The sequence below is a fragment of the Terrapene carolina genome, unplaced genomic scaffold (genome assembly GCF_002925995.2).
Source record: "Terrapene carolina triunguis isolate 2854851 unplaced genomic scaffold, T_m_triunguis-2.0 Scaffold171, whole genome shotgun sequence".
NCBI lineage: Eukaryota > Metazoa > Chordata > Testudines > Emydidae > Terrapene > Terrapene triunguis.
Window position 1 is genome coordinate 1,774,840 of NW_020664522.1, and position 23,529 is coordinate 1,798,368.

At 43.1% G+C, this 23,529-nt stretch overlaps 1 protein-coding gene across 1 annotated transcript in view; it reads left to right on the plus strand.

The window, feature by feature from the left end:
- Positions 1 to 6,789, plus strand: part of LOC112118247 (mucin-5B-like) — a 67,996-nt gene extending 61,207 nt beyond the window's left edge. The window contains exons 41-48 of the mRNA XM_029912048.1: positions 591 to 695; positions 1,192 to 1,232; positions 2,116 to 2,238; positions 3,750 to 3,845; positions 4,813 to 4,941; positions 5,127 to 5,166; positions 5,880 to 6,003; positions 6,615 to 6,789. Coding sequence (XP_029767908.1) covers positions 591 to 695; positions 1,192 to 1,232; positions 2,116 to 2,238; positions 3,750 to 3,845; positions 4,813 to 4,941; positions 5,127 to 5,166; positions 5,880 to 6,003; positions 6,615 to 6,789 — 833 coding nt within the window. The remainder of the gene's footprint in view (positions 1 to 590; positions 696 to 1,191; positions 1,233 to 2,115; positions 2,239 to 3,749; positions 3,846 to 4,812; positions 4,942 to 5,126; positions 5,167 to 5,879; positions 6,004 to 6,614) is intronic.
- Positions 6,790 to 23,529: the final 16,740 nt, after the last annotated feature.

Below are 23,529 nucleotides of genomic sequence, written 5' to 3' on the forward strand. Positions count from 1 at the left end.
GTACACACACAGTTGTAATTGTTACATAATCAATATTACTAACTTCAGATACAGAAATGGCACAAGCACACAAATTGGATAATTACATTCTGTAAATTACAACCTTTCCAATGATACACCACATGACCCATCTTGCTTAAAACATATCTTAATTATGCCATAATCATATCATAACAATATTTCTATGAAGAATATGGGGGCGTAATGTCACAAGCTCCAAAGAGGCCAATGAAACTGGGCCTCTGGGGTCATTGGCTTGAAAAGCTCCCAGTAACTTCGTCCCCTCTCAGACTTCTGCAGGCAGCTAGGTATCCACCAAGGTCTCGGCGTGCTTGACCTCTGTGATTTGGGGCTCCAGCAGCTCCCAGAAGAGAGCTTTCAATGTGCATCCTCCCTCTTCAGCGGTCAGCCCTGACTGAGCTGGGCTGCTCCCTTTTATCCTGAAGATCCAGTTGGAGCATGCCCAGCAGTGGTGAGGGGATGTGGCTTTCTCTGCCCACAATATAGGTTAACCCTTCTTGTCCAGAGTGGGGCTGATACACCCCATCAAAGAGGCTATGACTCAATTTGTCTACATTTTCTATTTACAGAATGTGATGTAAAGTCCTGTTCTCTCATCAAAAGACAATGCGATTTAGGCTTCCAGCCAGTGGTAGCTATTTCTGAGGATGGCTGTTGTCCTATTTTTTCCTGTAGTAAGTATATTTCCTTACTATATGCTGGCTTTCATTATTTTGAAGGGGACTTCATCTTGGAGTGTAGTCCCAAAATGTACTCCATCTGCTAGTTTTTAGTCACAGAACTATAATACACAACTACAAGATCATGAGTGTGACCCAAACCCCCATTTGGTCTTTGGTCAATGCTGATGATGCTGTCACAAACAATAAAGTAAAGAAGCGAATCTCTGCTAATTTCAAGTGTGATTAGAAACACAGGGGGAAAACAGTGTTTGCCAGATGGGAAATACTGGTAGGTGGAATTTTCCCCTCATGCACTAAACGTGGGCAGAGGGATGGAAATTAGCAACACATCCCAGCCATTCTGCACTTCCTGTGTTGGGTATTAGGATTACTAGATTTGTATAGTTGTTTTATACAACTTGTTTAACAGACAATTAAGAAATATGAAACTAATACACGTTGACGACATCATTCTTAGAGCATCCTTTTTGTTCCATCTTTCTTATAGTACCAAAAAGTGTATGTGTTTCTGAAGGAGTTGAATATAAGGTAGGACTTGCCACTTCTTTCAGTGGGCTGGCATGTCATGACTTCAAGATACCATCAACCTGTAATGATCAAAATTCACCTAAAGATTTCATTTCAATGAACATAAAGCCCCAGACTAAAATGACCCATCGTTTCTTATTGCGGCCTAGCGAGTAGTGGACTGGGATTCAGAAGGCCTGGGTTCTAATCCTGGCTCTCTTACTGGTCTGCTGGGTGACCTTGGGCAAATCCCTTCACGATTCTGTGCTTCACTTTCCTTTGTTCCACTGTTTGTGCACCATATAGCACAACAGGTCCCTGGTCCATGATTGGGGTTCCAAGGTGCTACAGTAATACATATAATAAATAATAATGATGGGGAGAATGATATGGATCTCCTTTGTAAAGTACTTTGAGAACTACTGGTGGAAAAGTGCTACGTAAGAGTTAGGTGTTATGTGTTACTGGAGAAATTACCTAATAGTGATCGCTAGGCCAACAGTTTCTATCATAAAAGAGATATTCCCCTGTATTTCAGGACTAAGATGTTAGAAATGTAGCCGAAGGCAATAACTTAATACAAAATTTCAAGTATCAATGGAAGTTTTAGGAGTAGCTAATTGGTCAAACTGTAGAAGGAAATGGAATAGGGAAGTTGTCAGATGTTGAAGTAATAACTACATTTAGCATATTTGATTCTGTTGGAATGTTATTCTAGTACAGTGTTAATTTTGTGATATTGATGGTATGCTAATTAGAGATTGGAAGGTGTGCGAGTCAAAAGCTTGTGCCAAAAAGTAAAAGCCAAATATAGTAATTTATTAGTATTTTACAGAGAAATGCACATGTGTTTTAGAGGCTAATGAACTCTCCCTCTGCCCTCTCCTTTCCTCATTATTTTAAGCCAGGGGCAATGGTGCCTAAAAACTCTTGTGAAGATTGTTTGTGCACTGAAAAGCAGGACCCTGCTACACAAACTAACGAAATTCAGTGCACGCCAGTAAAATGCTCAACTGATTGCCGGCAGGTAAGTAACTTCAACGCTGTAGTTCTCTCTGCTAAACTAAAACTAGGTTTGTGTTCAGGTGAAGAGCAATGGTTGGTGGGGGATGTGCCATCTCAGCAATCAAAAAAATAAAACATAATAGGTACTTAACCTGCTTAAAGAGAGGAAGATGCAGCAAGCTGATAATTACAAAATGACTTCTTTAGAGCTGTCGCTGTTTGTCTCTGGCAAATTTAAGGGGCCTGTCCCAGAAAGGCATGATGGGAAAAATGTTTTCTATAAAATGGCAACGCCATCCACAAGCTGGTTAATGGGGAAGATAAAGTCACTGAAAGGTGGTGTTTGCATAGTTGCCTTGGTGATGGCTATCACCACTATATGGTAAAAATGTTAGAAAAACTATTCTGATTTGGCTCAGATACAAATGTCCCAATGAAACTAAATGTTCTAAAATTAAATGGATTAGTTGTTTGTAGGCAATATACATACTGTATGTTAAGATTTTTAAAAGTCCTTGAGCCAGATCCACTTGTGAGTTCTGGTACGAGAGTTTGTTATGGTGGTACAAAAGGATTTTCAACTCCACTTAACAACACAGGGGATGTATTTAAAAGATGCCAAATTTGCTCAAAAAGTCGATGGTGCTGGTTGTTGACAATGGGCTAATTCCATGACAGTTGAGTTTGCTGATTCCATGGATTTCTGAGGCAGCTCTTGCTGGTTGAGTTCTTATGGTGCACTGCTAAATCTTAAACCTCTCTGGTAGAACCACAGTGGAGGGCAGTGGTGCAAACACCAGCTACCATCCACAGGGATGATTTGCTCTTTCAGTGGACAAAGTTCTCCTGGCACTGGGAGGTGTAGCTTGTATCTCTCTGCAATAGCTTTGCTGAATCTAGCTCTCAGTATTTAAAATCTTGAATATATAACTTGAATGCGAGTACAGAAAAGCTTGATCTTCTGCCCCACCCCTGCTCACATAAGGCCAAGCATACTGCAACATTCTAGCTCCTCGCTGGATGATGCAGATGGAGCCACACATGCCTCATTCTAGGACTGAAGTCCACACAGGAGGAATAGGTGAAAGTAGTTGTAAATAAATCTTACCTTCAGTCTTCTCAGCAAGTCTGAAATAGTGACCATACCTGTGGGAAAATGTACCAGACAAAGTGCTGTCTTTGGATCTTGCAAGTAACATGTGATGAGTTAGATATTTTGGCCTGATCTGAATATCAGCTCAGATGAGGATAGGAAATAGCATATTACCTGGGATGATGCCCCTGACAAAAGGGTGGCTATTTAGGAAAGTATTAAAAGCTGATATGATGACTGAGAGGGTCTAAGAATCAGGTTTGAAATACTCCATCAAACAATGGGATTCAAAAGTCCTTCAAAAAAACCAGAAGTATAATCAAGGGCTGTTGTGTTTTTCTCCCATTGCACGAAGGAGGGCAATGTGGATTTTGTCTGAATGCTCTTCACAGGTAAGCCACAGGTGATGTGGCTAAATGATGGTGCATTTGTGCCCCCAGGGTTTCCGCTACACCAGAGAAGAAGGCAGGTGTTGCGGCCAGTGTGTGCAGGTGGCCTGTGTGGCGAAGCTTCCATCTGGCATTGTGACCATTGAGGTGTGTGTGTGTTCCCCTGCTCGCCAAGGAATTGCAGTATGACACTGGGCCCTCATTTTAGAAATACAGTTTCCCGTCAACTTCAATGGAGAGTTCTGCTTAAAAACTGAGTCCCACTATGTGTTGCAGCATTAGGAAGTTAATGCCTTTATGAAATAAAGTATTTCTGAAGTGAATCTACCTAGGTATTTATATGCCCTCCCCCCATCACTGTATCTCAGCTCCTCAATCATTACTGAGTTATTCATGCAGTACCTCTGTGAGATAAGGAAGTGTTATCCCCATTTTACAGATGGGCAGCTGGGACAGAGACTTACAGACCTGACCAAGGCCACACAAAGTCTCCTGAGTCTTAGACTAGTGTCTTTCTCTCTGCTGCATTGCAAAGTGTATCTGTTTAGAACAGGCGAAAATCTTAACCAGTCTGTGCACTGACACAGTGACTAGTGGCTTATATGGTAGCTCTTACATCCAGCATCTCCTTTATCTGATTTTTGTATTCCCTGGTCACTGATATGTAGACTACTTTCGCCAACTCCAAAAAGTTAATTTTGTCCAAAGGTAGCTATATTTTGTTATTAATCTTTTGACCTCTGTTATAAAGGCCGACTTCCCATTTCACGCTCTTTTCCCCCCTCTACCTGCTGAAAAAAGAAAATTGGAGAAAATCTAGAGGAAAAAAAGGATTTTCCTCCATGCTTATCTTCTCCCATAAATAGTAACACCACACACATCAACACATAACTGTGGGCCTTGGTATGTCTCTTAATATCCCTACTGTTGTGAGCCTTTGATTATTTCAACTCAGGTAACAATTACAGATGGGATTGTCAAAGCATCTTAAGGGAGTTAATGCAGGATGAGATTTTGGGAGTTGCTAACACCTTTCAAGCCAGAAGAAAAATCCTGTCCCTATGTTGGATCATGTGTTGTCTCAGGATAACTTTATTTTTTCTGCTTTATTCAGGTTGGGAAGACCTATAAAGTTCTGGAGGATAACTGTACTCTGTATAATTGCACTCAGTCATCAGGCCAGTTTGTTTTGACAAGCACAATAATATCCTGCCCAGCGTTTGATCCATCAAACTGTGTCCCAGTGAGTATTTTGTAGCTGGAATGGTATAAGTGAATGGTACAAGCAGCTTTGTGATAGTGGACCAGTGGATTGATTGGGCACTGTGTCTCATTATTAGAAATCTCTTATTGCTGCTGTTCAGTCTGCAACGTGCACATCTAAGATTAGAATCTGAGCAATTCTGGTTCTGTTTGCTTTCAATATAGGGAACTGTTGCGACAACTTCAGATGGATGTTGTAAGACATGTGAGTATGGTCAATCCAGAGATTCATTAATCAAACATTGTCAGGCTCTCCATTCATTGTGGCTCTGATCCTGCAAGGTAATGAATGCCCTCAACTCCCACCAAAGTCAGTGGGATGTGAGGGCAGTTATCACTTCTCGGGAGGTGCTCAGTTCTTCGTTTTATTAGGCTCAAAACCAGCCTAGTCTTCCAATGGTGCCACTGGAAAAATCTTCATGCTCTCCCTTTCTTGGTTTTATAAAGATATTTATAGTTTAGACTAAGTTCCTGATGAAAGAATGATGTAACCTGTTAGAGAATGTGTTCTGGATTCTGGCATCTAGGAACTGCATAGAAAGCATGGTTCTGTTACTGTAGGACCTATGCTAAACAGTGTTGGCTGCTGTAAAGCCATAAAAGTGACAATTAGCTAACAAATGTTGTTACAGAAATGTAGGCTGTATAAAAAATATACAATTGTATCTGCCTCGGGCCCTGATCCAACAAAGCAGTTAAGCATGTGCTTTTAAGCCCATGTTTAAGACTATCCTTAATCAGCAAAATACTTATGCAAGTGTGTAAATGCTTTGCTCAACTGGGGCCTTTAAACTCTCCTTGGCTATTTGAACTCTAACTGTTCTTAATAAGACAGAGACAAGACTTGGTTGCTTAGCAGATATCTCTCAGTGCTTTAACTCTAATCTGAGTAAGGCTAATAGGATCCTTCCCTCCTAGGTATCCCATTGTCAAATGTTTGCAAACTGAAGCTGAAAAAAGAATACATCACTCACAAGAGCTGTAAATCAGCAGCTCCTGTCCTAGTGCCTTCATGTGAAGGGTCCTGCGGTACATACTCTGTGTAAGTAAGAAACTGCTTCTCTATGCTTATGTGATGTCTTGTGATGTCATGTTCTTTCCCCTGCAGGATCACAGCTACTATCTCCATGAACCCTTTTCCTTGATCCTCTGAAAAGGAAGCTGGATGAGCAGAGCGCCAGCTTTTTAGCCATGAGACTACATGTCATGCTTGCCTGTTTTGTCACTAGGATTGCCATATCTAGGCTAGGTAAATAGGTCATGTTTAACAGGTTAACTAACACATTTTTACTTACACATTTTTAAATGTTTGGTTTTTTTACTTGCAGTTTGGGCTCTGCATTAGGCTGATTCTTCCTTTCTGTGTGGTCATTTTGGGCCTAGTCCATGGCCCCTTTAAGTCTATGGAAAGCCTCCCACTTACTTCAGGTGGGAGTTTTTCCATCAACTTCAGAGGTCTTTGGATCAGGCCCACCAGGACTACTAATGTCCTGAGAATAGGCTGTTACTGATATTGTTTTCCCCCCTGCTGCTTACAAGCAGAAGAAACACTAAAGCTTTCCTTCCCCACTCACAGTTCTAGGGGAAGCTAATGGTAATGAAGAGCAGGAAAGCGATAGCTAATGGATTGATCTATTAGTTTTGTTCCCCCAGGTATGCTTTTGATGACAGTAAAATGAAACACAAATGCACTTGCTGCCGTGAAACAAAGAGCCATGAGATGAAGGTGGAACTGATTTGCTCTAAGAGGAAGAGAATTGAATACACGTATGTTCATGTAGATGAGTGTGACTGTGTGGAGACAAAATGCCAAGAGAAAAAGCCATAAAGACAAAGTGCTGGAGAAACATCTATTTTTAATGCTTCACCTGTGAATAGTTTAGAACATAGCTGTGAGTGTTCACTGACCTTTTAATGAGGTTCCTTCCCTCCTTTGCTTTTCCTTCCAGTAATCTGTGCAATCGTGGAAATTTACTAAAGGATGCTGCTCTAAATGTTTGTAGAATAAACTACATTTCAAAGCTGTTATATTCTGCTGTGGCATTTATACTCTCAACTGATATGTATGCTAGTGTCTTTCATTCCAAAGTACTTTATAAGCTATTTATATGCAACTCCAGAGATATATTGTGCTGTGCAAACACAAGACTTAGCCCCCGCCTGAAAGAACTATACATATGCAACCTACACTTGATTCACCTCTGCAGTAAAACACAGCAGCTTTTTCACAGCACTCATTCAGTTGAAAAAGCAGCGATGAATACCATAACCAGCTGAAACTGTAAGGAGGAATTCAGAGTGACAGGTTGTAATTTGTCTAGCACCATGGCTGGAACTCCTACTCTTATGAATAAGCATAAGGGGATCTCTTATTGCTATGAGTGGTCAGGATCTCTGCTGTACATCTCAGCCAAATCCCTGCAGCACCAAGAATCCCCTAGCATTCTCCTGTAATAATGCATTCATGCTAAGTGGCAGAGAAGAACAACACCTATCACATCACCAACATGGCTTCATGGAGCACCCAGGTTCCTAGGGGATCTCCTGTGTCTGGGCTGCTTTGGTTTAGATGGCCCTAGTGGAGTCTGTGGTATCATAAAGCCAGCATAATAGCTCCAGCATCATTCTCCTCCCTGCATCCAGTGTAGGTGACATTGCCAGGGAGAAAGGGGTGTGGCTGAAGTTTCTCTGCACCCTGACAATCAGTGACTGACTCTTCCGGCCATTAGCAGCTAGTGTGATTTAGAACAGCCAAACAACGTCCCTAACTTACATGCACAGACCAGCCTAGTCCAGAGTCAAGTCAGGGGTACACAAAATGACTTAAAACCACCTTTGCACTATCTGCTTGAGCTGTGCACCACTTGGCTGAGGATCTTGGTAAGACATGAAGCGAGGTGTCATTTTCTATTGCATCCTGCGCATTACAATAATGACTTTCCCAATGCAGTTCTAAAAACACACCTTTTGTGTAAATGCAGGTAAATGGTTATTCGTACACCATTCTGTTCTTGTCTGGCTTGTTGGTTGTTATATAGACTAATATCTATGGAACTAAGGTGACACTGGCAGACTGGCTTCATTGGTACCCAATGAGAGACTGAAATCCAAACAATATTGTTCATTACATCCTATCATGCAGTGACTACTAGCTACATTATAAACAATCAACTACTATTCTAGCATCTTCCATGGGACAGAGGAATTAAGATAATGTGATGTTGACCATGGTCAAAAGCTGACCACTAGATGTCACCACTGTTACATATGTAAAGTATACAAGCAAGGCAGGTCAGTACACTTTTTAGGTGCATCCTGGAGTTTGCTGCTATCCAATTTCCACACAAGATCTAGAGGTTGTGAATTACTAATCCCATCTATGGTCCAATCCTGCAATTTGATGCATGTAGGCTGGCAGCAGTGTCCACAGGGAGCCCCATCACATCACAGGATCAGGGTCTATCAAGAGAAGAGTGGAAATGTCAAGTCACTTACCCTCCAGTTTCTCTACATAATACAAAACCACAACCTGCCCGTCTCTTCTCAGTAAAGATTCTAAAGCATTAAATAATACAACATAATCTCATTTATCCACTGTAAAAATGTATAACGTTTTTAAAATTGTGCTTCATAACCTTAACTAGGACCACAGATAATAGATAAAAATAATTGATTGTAGAAACAAATAGCTTAAGACTGCAGAAGAGATTCCAAGGCCAGAAGGGAGCATTGTGATCATTGTGTAACACATAGCATAGAACTTCCCCAAAAGACCTTCTAGAAAAAACATCAAATCATGATTTAAAAATTGCCAATGATGGAGAATCCACCATGAATCACCCTTACTATTAAAAATTTACTCATAATTTCCAGTTTGAATTTGTCTAGCTTCAACTTCCATACATTGGATCGTATTATATCTTTCCCTGCTAGACTGAAGATCCCATTGTCAAATATTTATGCCCCATGTAGGTTCTTATAGACTGCAATCAAGTCACCCTTTAACCTTCTCTTTGTTAAAATAAATAGATTGAGCTCCTCTGGTCCATCACGATAAAGCACGTTTTCTCATCATTAAATCATTCTTGTGGCTCTTCTCTGAACCCTCTCCAATTTATCCACATCCTTCTTGAATTGTGGACACCAGAACTGGACACAATATTCCAGCAGTGGTCATAGTTGTAGTTAAGGTTAAGAAGAACTATTTAGGATTCTTCTTCAGGAATAAGAATATACATTTTAAAATGGATTAATATGATTATAGCATTACTTCACTCCTCAGAATGCATATTCAAAAGGGATGTGCCTATGTTTTTAAGTGACTAATGATGTAGATATGAAGAAACTTATATTTTAATTTCCTTATTTTAAAGCATTGAGAGTGTGGAGTGCTAAGTAGCCTTAACTGTAATTTAATGCTGTTTTTGTAAATGTTTTAGATGGTCTCAGGGCAGTACCACATGGACAGACATACTAAACTGGTATTTATTGGCATCCTGGTTGTCAGTCTACCCAGGCAGGCCCAGGATTTGAGTGGGCATAGCACATGAATGACCTTCTCCCTCCACTGTGCCCAGAATGGCTCATCCTGGAGTGAGGCATATCAGTGGGACAGTGTAGGGAAGCTTACACAACCACTTCAATAGTCTGCACCTTGTTCTTACTCAGTTACCTCCGCGGTGGCAAGCGATGCTGAATGTCCCTAATAATCATGCAGAGAAGGGCATTCAGCCCATGGCAATTTTGAAATGTAAGAAGAAGGAAAATTACATTCTAATTTTAAACTAGTAATGTATTTATTCTTCTCTGAGCCATATCACTACAGCTGAGACAATTTTTTTTTAAATTTATAGAATCATAGAATATTAGGGTTGGAAGAGACCTCAGGAGGTCATCTAGTCCAATCCCCTGCTCAAAGCAGGACCAACACCAACTAAATCATCCCAATCAAGGCTTTGTCAAGCTGGGCCTTAAAAAACTCTTCTAAGGATGGAGATTCCACCACATCCCTAGGTAACCCATTCCAGTGCTTCACCACCCTCCTAGTGAAATAGTGTTTCCTAATATCCAATCTAGAACTCCCACACTGCAACTTGAGACCATTACTCCTTGTTCTGTCATCTGCCACCACTGAGAACAGCCGAGCTCCATCCTCTTTGGAACCCCCCCTTCAGGTAGTTGAAGGCTGCTATCAAATCCCCCCTCACTCTTCTCTTCTACAGACTAAATAACCCCAGTTCCCTCAGCTTCTCCTCGTAAATCATGTGCCCCAACCCCCTAATCATTTTCGTTGTCCTCCGCCGGACTCTTTCCAATGTGTCCACATCCCTTCTGTAGTGGGGGGACCAAAACTGAACGCAATTCTCCAGGTGTGGCCTCACAAGTGCCGAATAGAGGGGAATAATCACTTCCCTCGATCTGCTGGCAATGCTCCTACTAATAAAGCTCAATATGCCCTTGGCCTTTTTGGCAACAAGGGCACACTGCTGACTCATATCCAGCTTCTCGTTACATTAAAACGTTTTAATTTTACTTTTGTGGTTGGATACAACTAAAAAGTGAAAGCCCCTATTTTGAAAATATACCACTTAAGCACTTTCTGCAGCAACGTGTTTTCTTTCAAATTATTTTAGTTTAGTGAATGTATTGCTTACAGAAGGGGCCAGCGCTGCAGACCAATGTCCTCCATTTAGCTACAGCACTGGCAGAGGCATTTCAGGGCCTCCTTTTTTTTATTGTATCTAATTATACTCTCTCTGTTTCCCTCAGCCCTGGCTCTAGCAAATAGCCAGGTGAGTTGGTCTCACGCCAGCAAAGCTCCCCCACATTGGTCTACCAATACTACTTTATTCCTGTTCTTTATGAACCACTCAAGGGTGGGGGGAAAGAAGGTAGCTCAGTCTCTGGGCCTATAAAACCCTTGGCCTTCTTGTTTAGATTGACCACATGGGAGCCAATAAGTGTTAATGTGATATGGCTCACTGGGAGGACTTCATTACTGTAAGTTTCCCCACACAGCTCCACCGATATCCCGTTCATCCTACTGTGGATGAACTACTTCTGGTATGGATGGGTTATTCAATCCTGGGCCTCCCTGCTTACACTGCAAATAAGGGCCGGGATGATGTGGCTGTCCACATGGAACTAGCCAGTAACTAAGTAAGATGACTGCTTGTCACATGGCTGAGTGATACAAACAAAAATTAATCAAATGCAATGAATAGTAGAAGGAATTAAAATGTGTGGGGTTAGATAGAGCAGTGGCTCTCAACCTTTCCAGACTACTGTACCTCTTTCAGAAGTCTGATTTGTCTTGCCTACCCCCAAGTTTCACCTCGCTTAAAAAACTACTTGCTTACAAAGTCAGACATAAAAATACAAAAGTGTCACAGCACACTATTACTGAAAAATTGCTGACTTTCTCATTTTTACCATATCATTATAAAATAAATCAATTGGAAAATAAATATTGTACTTACATTTCGGTGTATTGTATATAGAGCAGTATAAACCAGACATGCCAAACCTGCGAAAAAAATGCAGAAATTGGGCTTGTTTTTGGCTTAATTGGCTTGTGAGTTGCTTGTTGGCTAGTTTTTGGCTTGTTGCTTGTTGCTTCTTTTTTTTTGATCGGCTCCCAGCAAGCAGGGGCAAGGGTGGGGAGAGAGTCAGGGGTGCACAGCGGGCCCACCACAGTTCCAGACTGCACGCCGGGGGGATCTAGTCATATAGAGTGTTGGGGTTCTTAGGGATTGGCTTGTTTTGGCCTTGTTTTGAAATGGGATTAGCTTGATTTTTGGCTTATTGTGAAAGTCGGGGTGCTTATTTACCACGTGAAAGTTGGCAACTGTGGTATAAACAAGCCATTGTATGAAATTTAACTTTGTACTGACTTTGCTAGTGCTTTTTAGGTAGCCTCTTATAAAACTTAGGCAAATATCTAGATGAGTTGATGTACCCCCTGGAAAACCTCTGCATATCCCCAGGGGTACGTGTATCTCTGGTTGAGAACCACTGAGACAGAGGATGTCATTCTCTGAAGGAGTTGAGCTGTCCCTTGTCATAAGCACAAAATTCACTAATTTCTTTTCTTTTTTTCTCTCCTTTTTAAAGAAATCGTGTTACTGAAGAAAGCTGAAGAAACTCTCTACATTGTCTATTTGCCAGATCCTTAGCTGGTATAAATTGGTGTAAGACCATTAAGAGCAATAACAGTTGTAAGTGTGGCAGGTTATGCAGGATGGCCCACATTTTGACTCAATCATGCTGCCTGTCCTGCTACACTGCAAAGGCATTGCAAACACACTCCAAAGAGTCCCTTCCAAGTGCCTGAGGGAAAAGCATGCTGAGTCGTTAGCCAGCAGATCTTAAGCTCCAATCTCATCTCTAGTGTAGATATTTTTATGTGCCACTCAGTTCTTATAACTAATCAAGGCCTCTTATCCCAACCCTAAAAGGCAGTCTAGTATTAGGTTCCTATTGCATAAACAATTTAATGAGCATTTGCATAAAGTCTGTTCAGACAGAGTTGGGAATAGACTAGTTTCTAATGTGGCAGACCCAAATCTTATCCACTCAGGCTTTCAGGGTTGAATGTGCCATCTATGTGCTTTGGTTACCCTCTCTCTAATCACTATACCGCACCAATGGATAGAAACCAGGATTTCTGATCTTTGGTATTTTACTTCACCCTCGCAAAGAGTTGTGTAACCCATGAGCAACACATGTACCAAGTCTCCTCCAGTGGCTGATCCAGGGAGAGATTCACTGGTATGCCTTACACTCAAGTGATCACAGTCTCTACCAGGGCTGGCGCTTCCACTAGGCGACCCTAGGCGACCGCCTAGGGCGGCAGGATTTGGGGGGCGGCATTTTGCCGTCCTTGGCAGAAATTCGGCGGCGGGGGGTCCTTCCGCTCTGGGTCTTCAGCGGAAATTCGGCGGCGGGTCCTTCACTCGCTCCGGGACCTGCCGCTGAAGTGTCCCGAAGACACGGAGCGGAAGGACCCCCACCACCGAATGCTCAGAGGAGGAGCGCTGTCGCCTAGGGTGGCAAAAACCCTGGCGCCGCTCCTGGTCTCTACTGAGGATATAGAATCATAGAATCATAGAAGATTAGGGTTGGAAGAGACCTCAGGAGGTCATCTAGTCCAACCCCCTGTTCAGGGCATGGGTTTAAATTCTGTTCTTGACCCATGTGGGGATTCTTATGGTTGCATGTGATAGAATTTGTTCTTCCAGCTTTCTTTTTCAAAAGTGGTTTATTTAATTAAACATCCTTTAAAACTAGTTTAAAACATTATATTCTGTAAAATGTGCAGGGCATGCGACACAATACACATGTCCCACATTTCATCACACATTAGATTGCTGGTTTCATACACTGAAGATGGAGAAGCAGAATCAATGGGAATTTACACCAGCTGAGGAACTGACCCATGTTCTCTCATTTCATTATATTCATTCATCAACGTTTAAAATTAAAAAAAAAAAAATCTCAACTGTAGCAACGTTCGCTGAATGCGCCTGGTAGCCAGGTTAAGAATGACATTTGGTACATTATTGATTTAAAACATTAGTTTGAAATGCAAGAAGAAAAAATATAATATACAGAATACCCGTCTTCGTGTAATAATAAGTCTGACCCTGGGAAAGGGCATGTGGTAATTCTTTGTTAACGAGGCTTCTCGGCAAATTTCACATTGTCAAGGATTGTGCTCCTGCTGGTATTGGTCAAATAACACATACTTTGCAACAAAAATCTAAAAAAGACATTTCTTTCACCTGTCTCCCTTTGGTGAGGAATCCCACATTAAATTGTGTTTTTGTCATGAGCAGGGCAAATAGGTTTTGTTGGCAGTCAAAGAGACATGCATGTGAACTCTGTAAATCAATCATTCCCGCTAGGAGAGCTTAACAAAGGCATTAGTGAAAAACTCTCACCACCCCTGCATTGTGTTGGGGGGAAAACAACCACTAATGTTACAAGGCATGCTCTTAAAACTGGTTTCAATCTGTCTTTTACACACAATGAGACATTTTTATAATGACATTTTTACTTAAAGATATATTTTCTCATTTATCTTTGGCATGCAAGGTGGTTTTTAGCTAGGTAACATGATTTTAGTTTAGAGATGGCTAATTCCAGTCTGCAAGATGCTGTCCTTCTGGACGTCTGGTGCACCTGCAAACCTCCGGGGGTAGGCATGATATTTTGTTTAATCAATCCAGCTTCAACCTGCCATGTTGAACAACAGCCGTATAATGCAACTTCTCATAAATGATGGTGTCTGGTAGCCCGACATTGAAGTGCACTTGTTGAGCTTTAGATGGCATATTTGGTTAAATGCTCAGTTGCACTGGAGCAAAACACTTTGTAGAAGGGCAGGGAAAATGTAGCTGGCTCCATGCTACCTTTCTGCTCCCTCAGCTCAGGAGCAGGCGATGCGACAAATGTCTACCTGCCTTTTGAATTGATCTGGTAGTACAAAAGGACATTAGCATAGACCCTGGATCTGAAGAAGAAAGGTTAAGACAACTGGTCATATTTTGTCAGAAGAAAAGAAGACCCAGGGAAGAGGTTATGATTGATACTTATGAAAGCATAAGGGGCAACAGCCAGGGGAAAGGCCTAGATTCACAAAGGTAATTAGATATTGCAATGCTCAGCATCCAACGCCTAACTTTCAAGTGCCTAGAAAATCATAGGAACACACTGCAATTTACAAAGTCTGAGTTAGGTGCCCAGGCTCTCTATACAATGAATGGGGGGAGAGAGGCACATTAGACTGCAATTCACAGAAGCCAGCAAGCTAGGCAGGGAGTCGCCTAAGCTAGCCAATGGGAGATGCTGACAAGAGGAGTGTGTGCTAAGACCTTCCCCTCTCACAGAGATAGGCACTGATGTCTGGGCTGCAGGGAGGTGCCTATCTCTGCTAGCGATTCTTAGCAATGAGTCGTGTGTGGAGTTAGAAGCCTAAGGCATTTTTTTGCAAGAGGCCGGGGAGTGGGAAGAGGAGTGAGGGGAGCAGAGCCGGGGACAAGAGGTGCAGGTGTAGCGTGAACCTGGGGTGAAGAGGTTGGGAGGTGAGAGAGGGTCGGAGCAAGCAGCCAATCAGCACAGGGCAGAGGAAGTTTGATCAAAACTGTAGGAAGTTCTTAGGATGTCTGATGGTCCCTGCTTAGTCTGCTTCTGGAGTTGCTCCTACCAGCTGGAGACTCTGGCTGACTCCTTCCTGCTATTTCCCCCCAAGGACACATGCGGGCGGACGGGAGAGGAGGCAGCTCCTGGGTTCTAGTGTCCCCAGAGGAAGAAGTATTCTCTCTCGCACAGGTCTGGGTGTTGGGAGGAGGGGAGGTATGGCTCTGGCTGGGCCCCATTTGTCCCCCTCGTAATGCTAGTTCACCCACAGTGGCTGGGGAGGAACAGGGTGAGGGGAATGTGAAGTGAGATCAGGGAAAGGGACTGCAAATAGCTCCTGTACAAGATCCCCCGGACCTCTGTGGGGGACAAGGCTACTGCATGGCCACTTCTCAGCTTCTTCACACACATCCCCAACCCCTTCATATACACAGTGAGGGCTGCTCTGTTTTACATTCACAGACTGACCCACTTTGTCCCATCCAACGACTGGCTAGTCACTGTGAGTGAAATGTATCTGTGGTGTAATGCCATGGAAGTCAGTGGATTTATCCTGGGGGCTGATTTTATGTACATCCATTACCTCAGGACCCTCAGCATCTGGAAGCATCAGAAGTCACCAAAGGAACCGAAGTCACACCACCTTTCAGCCAAGCTAGTAGGAGCTATGCTAAGCTAGTTTCATCCAGAAGTCATTCTTTGTATATCTTAAAAGCGATCCCACTGACTGGACAGCCTTGAGGCAATACTCCAGGAAGTGCTGCCCTTTGGCTAACCCATATAAGTAAAATAAATATTTGCCTAAGAATACATCATGCTGTCCAGCATCATGTAGTCATGTCCTGAAGACATCAGAATACTTACGCACACTGCACAGGGATTGCCATGGGAACCTTAAATCCAACTTCCCCATCTTTTGTGGCCTTAAAATCTTAGCTCTAAGGTTGCATTAACATCGTTCCTTGTATCTAATCTTTTTTTTTTTTTATTTGGGGAGAGGTTCTATTGTCTTGTATGGCTTTCCATTGAGCAGGTCAGCCTACTGAGGAATCAGCTCCTGGGACTTCTAGTATTAGCTACAGTATGCTGTATTGAAATAAATCTGTTCTGATATCTATAATCTTGAACTAAAAACAAAGGCTGTAGACTGTAAATATCCAGTAAATACAGAAGGAATTGTTTAAAAGAACACTGCACCCATTTTGGCTCAGCACAGTTTTAACACTGGCTTAACAATTAGAATGAGAAAGTTTCAATGTAAACATGAAATATTTTGTTTGAATATTAAGCAGTAAAGTTATTTTAGTGCATTAAACTAGTACAGAAACTAGCCTGCAAGGCAGTAAGGATCATCATGCAGTTAAGGCACAGAACCAAGAGTTAGGAGATCTGGGATCTGTGTCCAACTTTTCCACAAATTTCCTATGAGATCATAGGCAAGTCACTTAACTTATTTGAACTTCCCTTTTTCCATATATAAAATGAGGATAAGTATAGCTAGCTATCCCACCAGCCTGTCTGATGGTTAATCCATTAATGTTCATAAAGCACTTTGCACTTACATAGAATTTCCCATCTGAGGATTTCAGTGTTGTTATTACCTCTGACAAATGTCTCAGGGCATCGCTTATTAAAGTTCAGTAACTTTTACAGAGATACTAAGATAAAAGTATCTGTTGATAAAATCTTTCTGATTTGTACTCCAAAAGAATCTGGTTATTCAGACTCTTTTGGACAACAGTTGGGCTTAATTCTGAACGGGAACCCTCTAGGTTTACCCACTATACATTCATTTTCCCATTTATTTTCACTGTTTCTCAACAATACTCCCTCCCGGGGAAAGACAATCAGCAGCCTGTGTGTCAGTGACACCAACTATATAAGTATATGTATCAGGGGCAGACTATGGTTTGATCACAGATGCATGGAAAAGTCTCTCTAATGAATGCTTGTCTCTCTCATGAGTGTGGGTCTTTTCTGGTCTGCAGATCCAATCCATCAGACTTATATCAGAAAATTCATTCTCCTTAGCTTTGATATAAAGCCCACTGAACAAAATGGAGCCCTTCAATTGACTTCACTGGGTTTTGTATCAGGCTCTTACCATTCATAAAAGGGCCGGTGCCAGTATAATAAGCCTTCAGTCGGAACCAGTGTAAGATCTACACATTGACTCAATTATTTAACATGTTGTGGTGTTGGTAACAATTGATGGTGAGGGCAGCTAAATCCTGAATTGAAAAATATCTGCCTTCTTAGAACAGAAATGACTTATTGTTCTTACTCCACTTCTTGTTGCCAAGTGTCTACAACACAAAAACCACCATTGACTTTGTTGTTAGCATTCTGAGGTGTTTGAAGTGAGATGGGCATCTGGATTTCCCTCCTTATCCTAAAGGAGATCCCTGTGGAGCATTGTTGAGAGGTGCTATGGGGGAATCTGTGCTGTTTACTGTGATGTCCTCTTATAATTTAACAGAGGACTTCATTCTGCAATGTACTCATTCTGCAACTTGTCACCAGCAGGACATTATCTTTTTAAAAAATGGATAATACAGAGGATAAACATATTTACAACTTTACATATTAAAAGTGCAAGCCAAAATTAATTTTCAGCTAGCCTGGCACACACAAATGCTGACTGCACATTTTTAAAAAGACTCCCTGAGGCACTTCAGATGGGACATTAGATCTGTAAGCTTCACATAGAGACTAAAGAAATATTATCTATGCCTGTATCAACCAGACTTCACTCAAAGCCCCTCTCTCCATTAAGGGTGTAACAATGAACACATGTATTGCCAGGTTTTCAAGGACAGGCTTTGGAAGAACTTGGAGGTTATAGCGATCACATATCAAAATTCATCCAATCTCAGGACTCTGAGCAATTGACCCCTCCATCCTGATTTTAAACAGAACTAGTGCTGGGAACCTTATTCTGTTCATTATTTGCGATAGGCTATTATTTTATCTTTTGTTTTTGCATTGTAGTACAGAGCAGTGATTTCATTCTGCACCCATGACAAAAATGTGTGCCAGATTTTGACCTAAGGCCCCTTTTCATCACTCTGGCAACTCCAAGTGGGTTTAAAGCTACATTAAATGGGCAGCTAAGGATTTCTCTGCCATCCCTGAGAGTTTTCCATTGGGGGGCCAAGGTGCAGCTTTAGTTCCCGAAGGCTGCTAAGGGAATACACTGGATTAGCACATAGACTAGCTGTTCTAGCCCTGACCCTTTCATGACCCTCTCTCCATCTTTTGTGCCGCATTGCCTCTCTGAGATTATGCAAGAAGAGAGGATATTGCAGCTTCTTCCCACCACCCCAACCTCACCTCTCCACAAGCCCTGTCAACTTTATGAATGCCTCTGTCTGTTTGCTCATGATAAGGTTCCACAGCTTTTTTAGATTGATTCATCTCATTTTGGGTTATTAGCATGGGAAATGTGCCAAATCGTCATGGAAAGAGTGATGTAAATCCAGCTATCTCTTTCTGACCACATCATGAAAATTTGCATGACCAGTTAGACTCTGTATGCTGTGTGCTCTCTGTATGCCTGCTTCCTCTGTAAAGTCCAAAAAAGATAACCTGACGTGGTTCCGGGCTAGATACAGGACTAATCAGGTTAATTCTATGTCCTGTTTTATGCAAGTCAGCCTAGATGTAACTGGGTGTGCTGAGACAGGAGCTAACTCAACATCCTGTCACCCTAATACCCACCAGTATATATTAATCAGGACCTAATGGGAAGATGGGTAGTTGACAGAAGGTGTCAATTAGCTGAGAAAAACTACAGGTGACAGGCTAATTGAAGGGGAAGCAGCCTCAGCAGGTGGAATTATATAAATTGACAGGAAGTGCTGGAGAGGAGAGAGCCCAAAGAAAGGCAGAGGAAGGACGAACAAACAAATGAACACACAGGACAGACAGACAGACTGGCTGGCTGGCTGGCATTGTTCCTGTTCCTGTCTCTAAAAGCAAGTGAGGAAGCTGGCTGTAGAATGTAGATACCTGTAAATAACACTACAGGCTGTGACCCGCAGAACAAATATAATAAAGAATGGTGTTGATAGGGACGTGGCGTGGTTGTGGTCTGTGATTAAAACCTGAAAGAACTCTCAGGGGGACACTAGCCCATCATAATGGTTCCTCTGGCCTTAAAATCTATGCCAGACTAGTAATCTGATTGTCTCAGGTCAATAGTCAATGTTATCCATACTTTCTGAATTGGATAATTAGATGTCCCAGTACGGACAGGCCGATCATACAAAGATCTCACTTGGAAATGGGAATTATGCCCATTAATTCCACCCTTCATCTCCTGTTGGCTGAAACTCATACAATGAAGAATGGGAAGAAAAGAATGATAATTGCTCCCCTCCCTACAGCATGATGTTTTATTTTTTGACCAGCCCTGGAGAGGTTGCTAATACTCCCTGCAATGTGTTTATCAACAAAGAATTAATTTAATATCCTTCAAATGCTGGTGTTTTTCACTTTGTTGTGAGAACTGAAGCCAGGGCACAATCCAGGAAGTTCCTCTTTCTTTGCTCTTCTGAAACATTATGGTAGCCTATAGCAGCCTCAACTGATATTAGTGCCCCATTGTGCATGCTATACATACACATAGTAAGAGACAGAGAGAAAACAGTGGGAGAAAATATTTATTATAATCCCTATTATATAGATGAGGAACTGAGGCAGAATGATATTGAATTGCCCAAGGTCACATAGAGATTTGCTGACAAACCTGGGAATTGAACCTAGCTCTCCTGGGGCCAGTGCCTTATTCACGCAACCACCATTCCTCTCTCTCAAGCTATTTATTTGCAATGCATTTATCTAATTTTTAAAGAAAATACCAAAAAAGAATAGAAATCTTTCAGCAAACGGCTCCACCACTTTTGTAAACAGGATTTAAAGTTCCTGGAGATTTCTGATAAGTGCAACAACTCTGCCCAGATCCTGCTCTGGGCTGTTGGAATGCAGGTGCTTGGCCATGTCACAAAAGTCCACACAAATGGTGAGTTAAAAGAAAGGCAACACCTTTCCTCAGAGAATTATTCTCCATGACTGTTTCCACCTGTGAATGCTGCTGGCACATCACCTATTAGCAGCCATTTACTGATATACATCAATTCACTGTCATTGTGTCAAACAACATTCAACTCAAGCCTAGACCTGCAAGTTTTGAAAGCATACATTTAGGCTAGGTCTACACTACAGCGAGGGGTCGACCTAAGATACGCAACTTCAGCTACGTGAATAGCGTAGCTGAAGTGGCGTATTTTAGGTCAACTTACCTGGCTGTGAGGACAGCGGCAAGTCGACCGCTGCCGCGCCGCCGTCGACTCCGCTACCGCCTGTTGCCGCGGTGGATTTCCGGAGTCGACGGTAGAGCCATCAGGGATCGATTTTATCGCGTCTTCACTAGACGCGGTAAGTCGATCCCCGATAGACCGATTGCTACCCGCCGGATTGGCGGGTAGTGAAGACGTAGCCACATACAGAAACAGATGAGCAGACTGCTGCTCTTCCTCCATCTGCTTCTTTCTTCCAGGCATCAGGATATTTTGATGACGGCATAGATTATCAAGGTTGAAAGGAGACATACAGTTGGATGTCATCCTCATACTGGTGACAATGAAGTCATCTCAACATTTTTCCAAGCCATCTAATATGTATGTTGAAGAGGATAGGTGAAAGTATTGATCCTTGCAGGACTTCACAAGTGAGATGTCTTGATAAAGAGGAGCAGATACCAATCCCATCATGACTTTCTAGCATCAGTCTGAAAGGAATGAATTAATTCATTGAAATGGTGCTCTGTTTACTTCTAGTAGGTCTTGTTTGTATAACTACCATATGGTTAATGGTGCTGAAGGCTTTTGAGAGAACTAGCAGCATAAGCATGGAGGTTTGTTTTCAATCCATACCAAAAGAAGGTCATTTAAATCAGGGCTATCTCTATGTTGTATCCATGTCTAAAGCCCAGGGCCGGCTCCAGGCACCAGCCTGGCAAGCAGGTGCTTAGGGCGACCACTCCGGAGAGGGGCGGCAGGTCCAGCTATTCGGCGGCAATTCGGCGGACAGTCCCTCACTCCCGCTCGGAGCGAAGGACCTCCCGCCGAATTGCCGCCACAGATCGTGATCGCGGCTTTTTTTTTTTTGGCTGCTTGGGGCGGCCAAAACCCTGGAGCCGGCCCTGCTAAAGCCCAATTAAGAAGGAACCAGGATATTAACACAGGGGCTGCTGGCATTTAGTTACCTCTAAAACCTTTTAATAACCATACCCAGAAAAGTGTAATCAGTGACACTGTCTCTGATTCTGTTGATTGCAACAAAAATGATTAGGGGTCTGGAGCACATGACTTATGAGGAGAGGCTGAGGGAACTGGGATTGTTTAGTCTCCAGAGGAGAAGAATGAGGGGGGATTTGATAGCAGCCTTCAACTACCTGAAGGGGGGTTCCAAAGAGGATGGAGCTCGGCTGTTCTCAGTGGTGGCAGATGACAGAACAAGGAGCAATGGTCTCAAGTTGCAGCGGGGGAGGTCCAGGTTGGATATTAGGAAACACTATTTCACTAGGAGGGTGGTGAAGCACTGGAATGCGTTACCTAGGGAGGTGGTGGAGTCTCCTTCCTTGGAGGTTTTTAAGGCCCGGCTTGACAAAGCCCTGGCTGGGATGATTTAGTTGGGAATTGGTCCTGCTTTGAGCAGGGGGTTGGACTAGATGACCTCTTGAGGTCCCTTCCAACCCTGATATTCTATGATTCTATGATTCTATGATTATATCAACAAAGTAAAGTCGAAGAATTCCAAGTCAATTAGTCAGCTTACTCTATAGAACAGTTTTGCTTGTCGTGACTTGGAGACTTCGACTGCAGCTGAAAAGAAGGTTCTTTTTGCTTCTTTCACTTGACTAGCATATGTCTGCAGGTAATAGGCCTTGAGCTCTTGCTGAACTAGAATTAAGTGGGTGCTGTACTGTAATGGTGCGGGAATCACCCCTGCGTTGCCTCCTGCTGGTCGTCCAGGGAATTAGAGTTTCCAGCTCCGGAGTGCCCTCTGCAGGCCGGGGTTTTGCTACCGCTGGGCCTCCTGTCCCTCCCAGACCCCAGTGCCCCTTTCCACTGGGGTGCTGCCCCCTGGCAGTAACTCCACAGTTTCTGGGTCTCCCCCCTTCCAGGGGAACCCCCACCCCCTATCCCCACCTCACCTCAGTATATGGCTACTGCCCAGTCCCCATCTAGCCCCCATTCACTGGGGCAGACTGCAGTATATAAGCCAAGCACCACAGGCAAGGGGGGGGTTGGACCTGCTGCCTCTGCCTACCCTTGGGCTGCCCCTGCAACCCCAGTACCTATTTGGTCTTATACTAGGCCTGCAGCCTGGGGGGTTACCAGGCCAGAGCTCCCCAGCTCCTCTGGCCTTCCCCTAGCCCTGTTCCTACTCAGGTACGCTCCCCAGCAGCCAGGCCCCTCCCTCTCAAAGGCTAGAGATAGCACATCTGTCTCTGGCTTCTGGCCCCAGCCCTCTTATAAGGGCCAGCTGGGCCCTCATTAAACCAGCCTCGGCCTGACTGGGGCATGGCCCCCAACTGAGGCTGCTTTCCCCAATCAGCCCTGCTTTTCCTTCCCTGCCACAGCTCTCCCCCCAGGCTGTTTTAAGCCTTTTAAGGCAGGAGCGGGTGACCACCCTGCTACATGTACCATAAGACTTCCATGTGTCTGATTTTCCCCTTCATCTATTATAGCTCATTGATGAACCAGAATGATCAGGAGCAGGGGAGAAGCCATGGAGCAGCTACTTGTACTATTCTAAAATATCATTGATATCTTGTTCTTGTAGCTGGACCTTTGTCTTTCTTATAGGGCCTTCTGGACATTCACCTCTGTGCTTAAGCATTGGATTAATCGTCCCATCCACTCATGTCTGAGTGAGGAGTCCTGCCAGACTGTGAGCTTCATCTACGATTAGGTAATAGAGTACACTGAGTATATTGACCACTGAGCTTCCATAGCAAGAGCCTGAGACTCTGAGTTTGTGATAGTGCATTTTGGGGTATTGTTTCAGCTGCTAAGGTTAGTGAGATAGTTAACAAATGTCTGGCATTGGGTGTAGAACCCCTGATATTTTATTCCCTGGGAATGGGAAAGAGTTGGTCTTTGCACAGCAGCTTTCACACTCACTATACTCAAAACCACTTTACAATAAGTTTGATATGGGTAGCTTGAAGCTCTGAATATCAGGTAGGGTGACCAGATGTCCCAATTTTATAGGGACAGTTCCGATTTTTGGGTCTCTTTCTTATATAGGCTCCAATTACACCCCACCCCCGTCCCGATTTTTCACATTTGCTGTCTGGTCACCCTAACAGGCCACTTAGGGGCCCGCATATAGATCTAGCTGTCTAAGTTCAGCATCC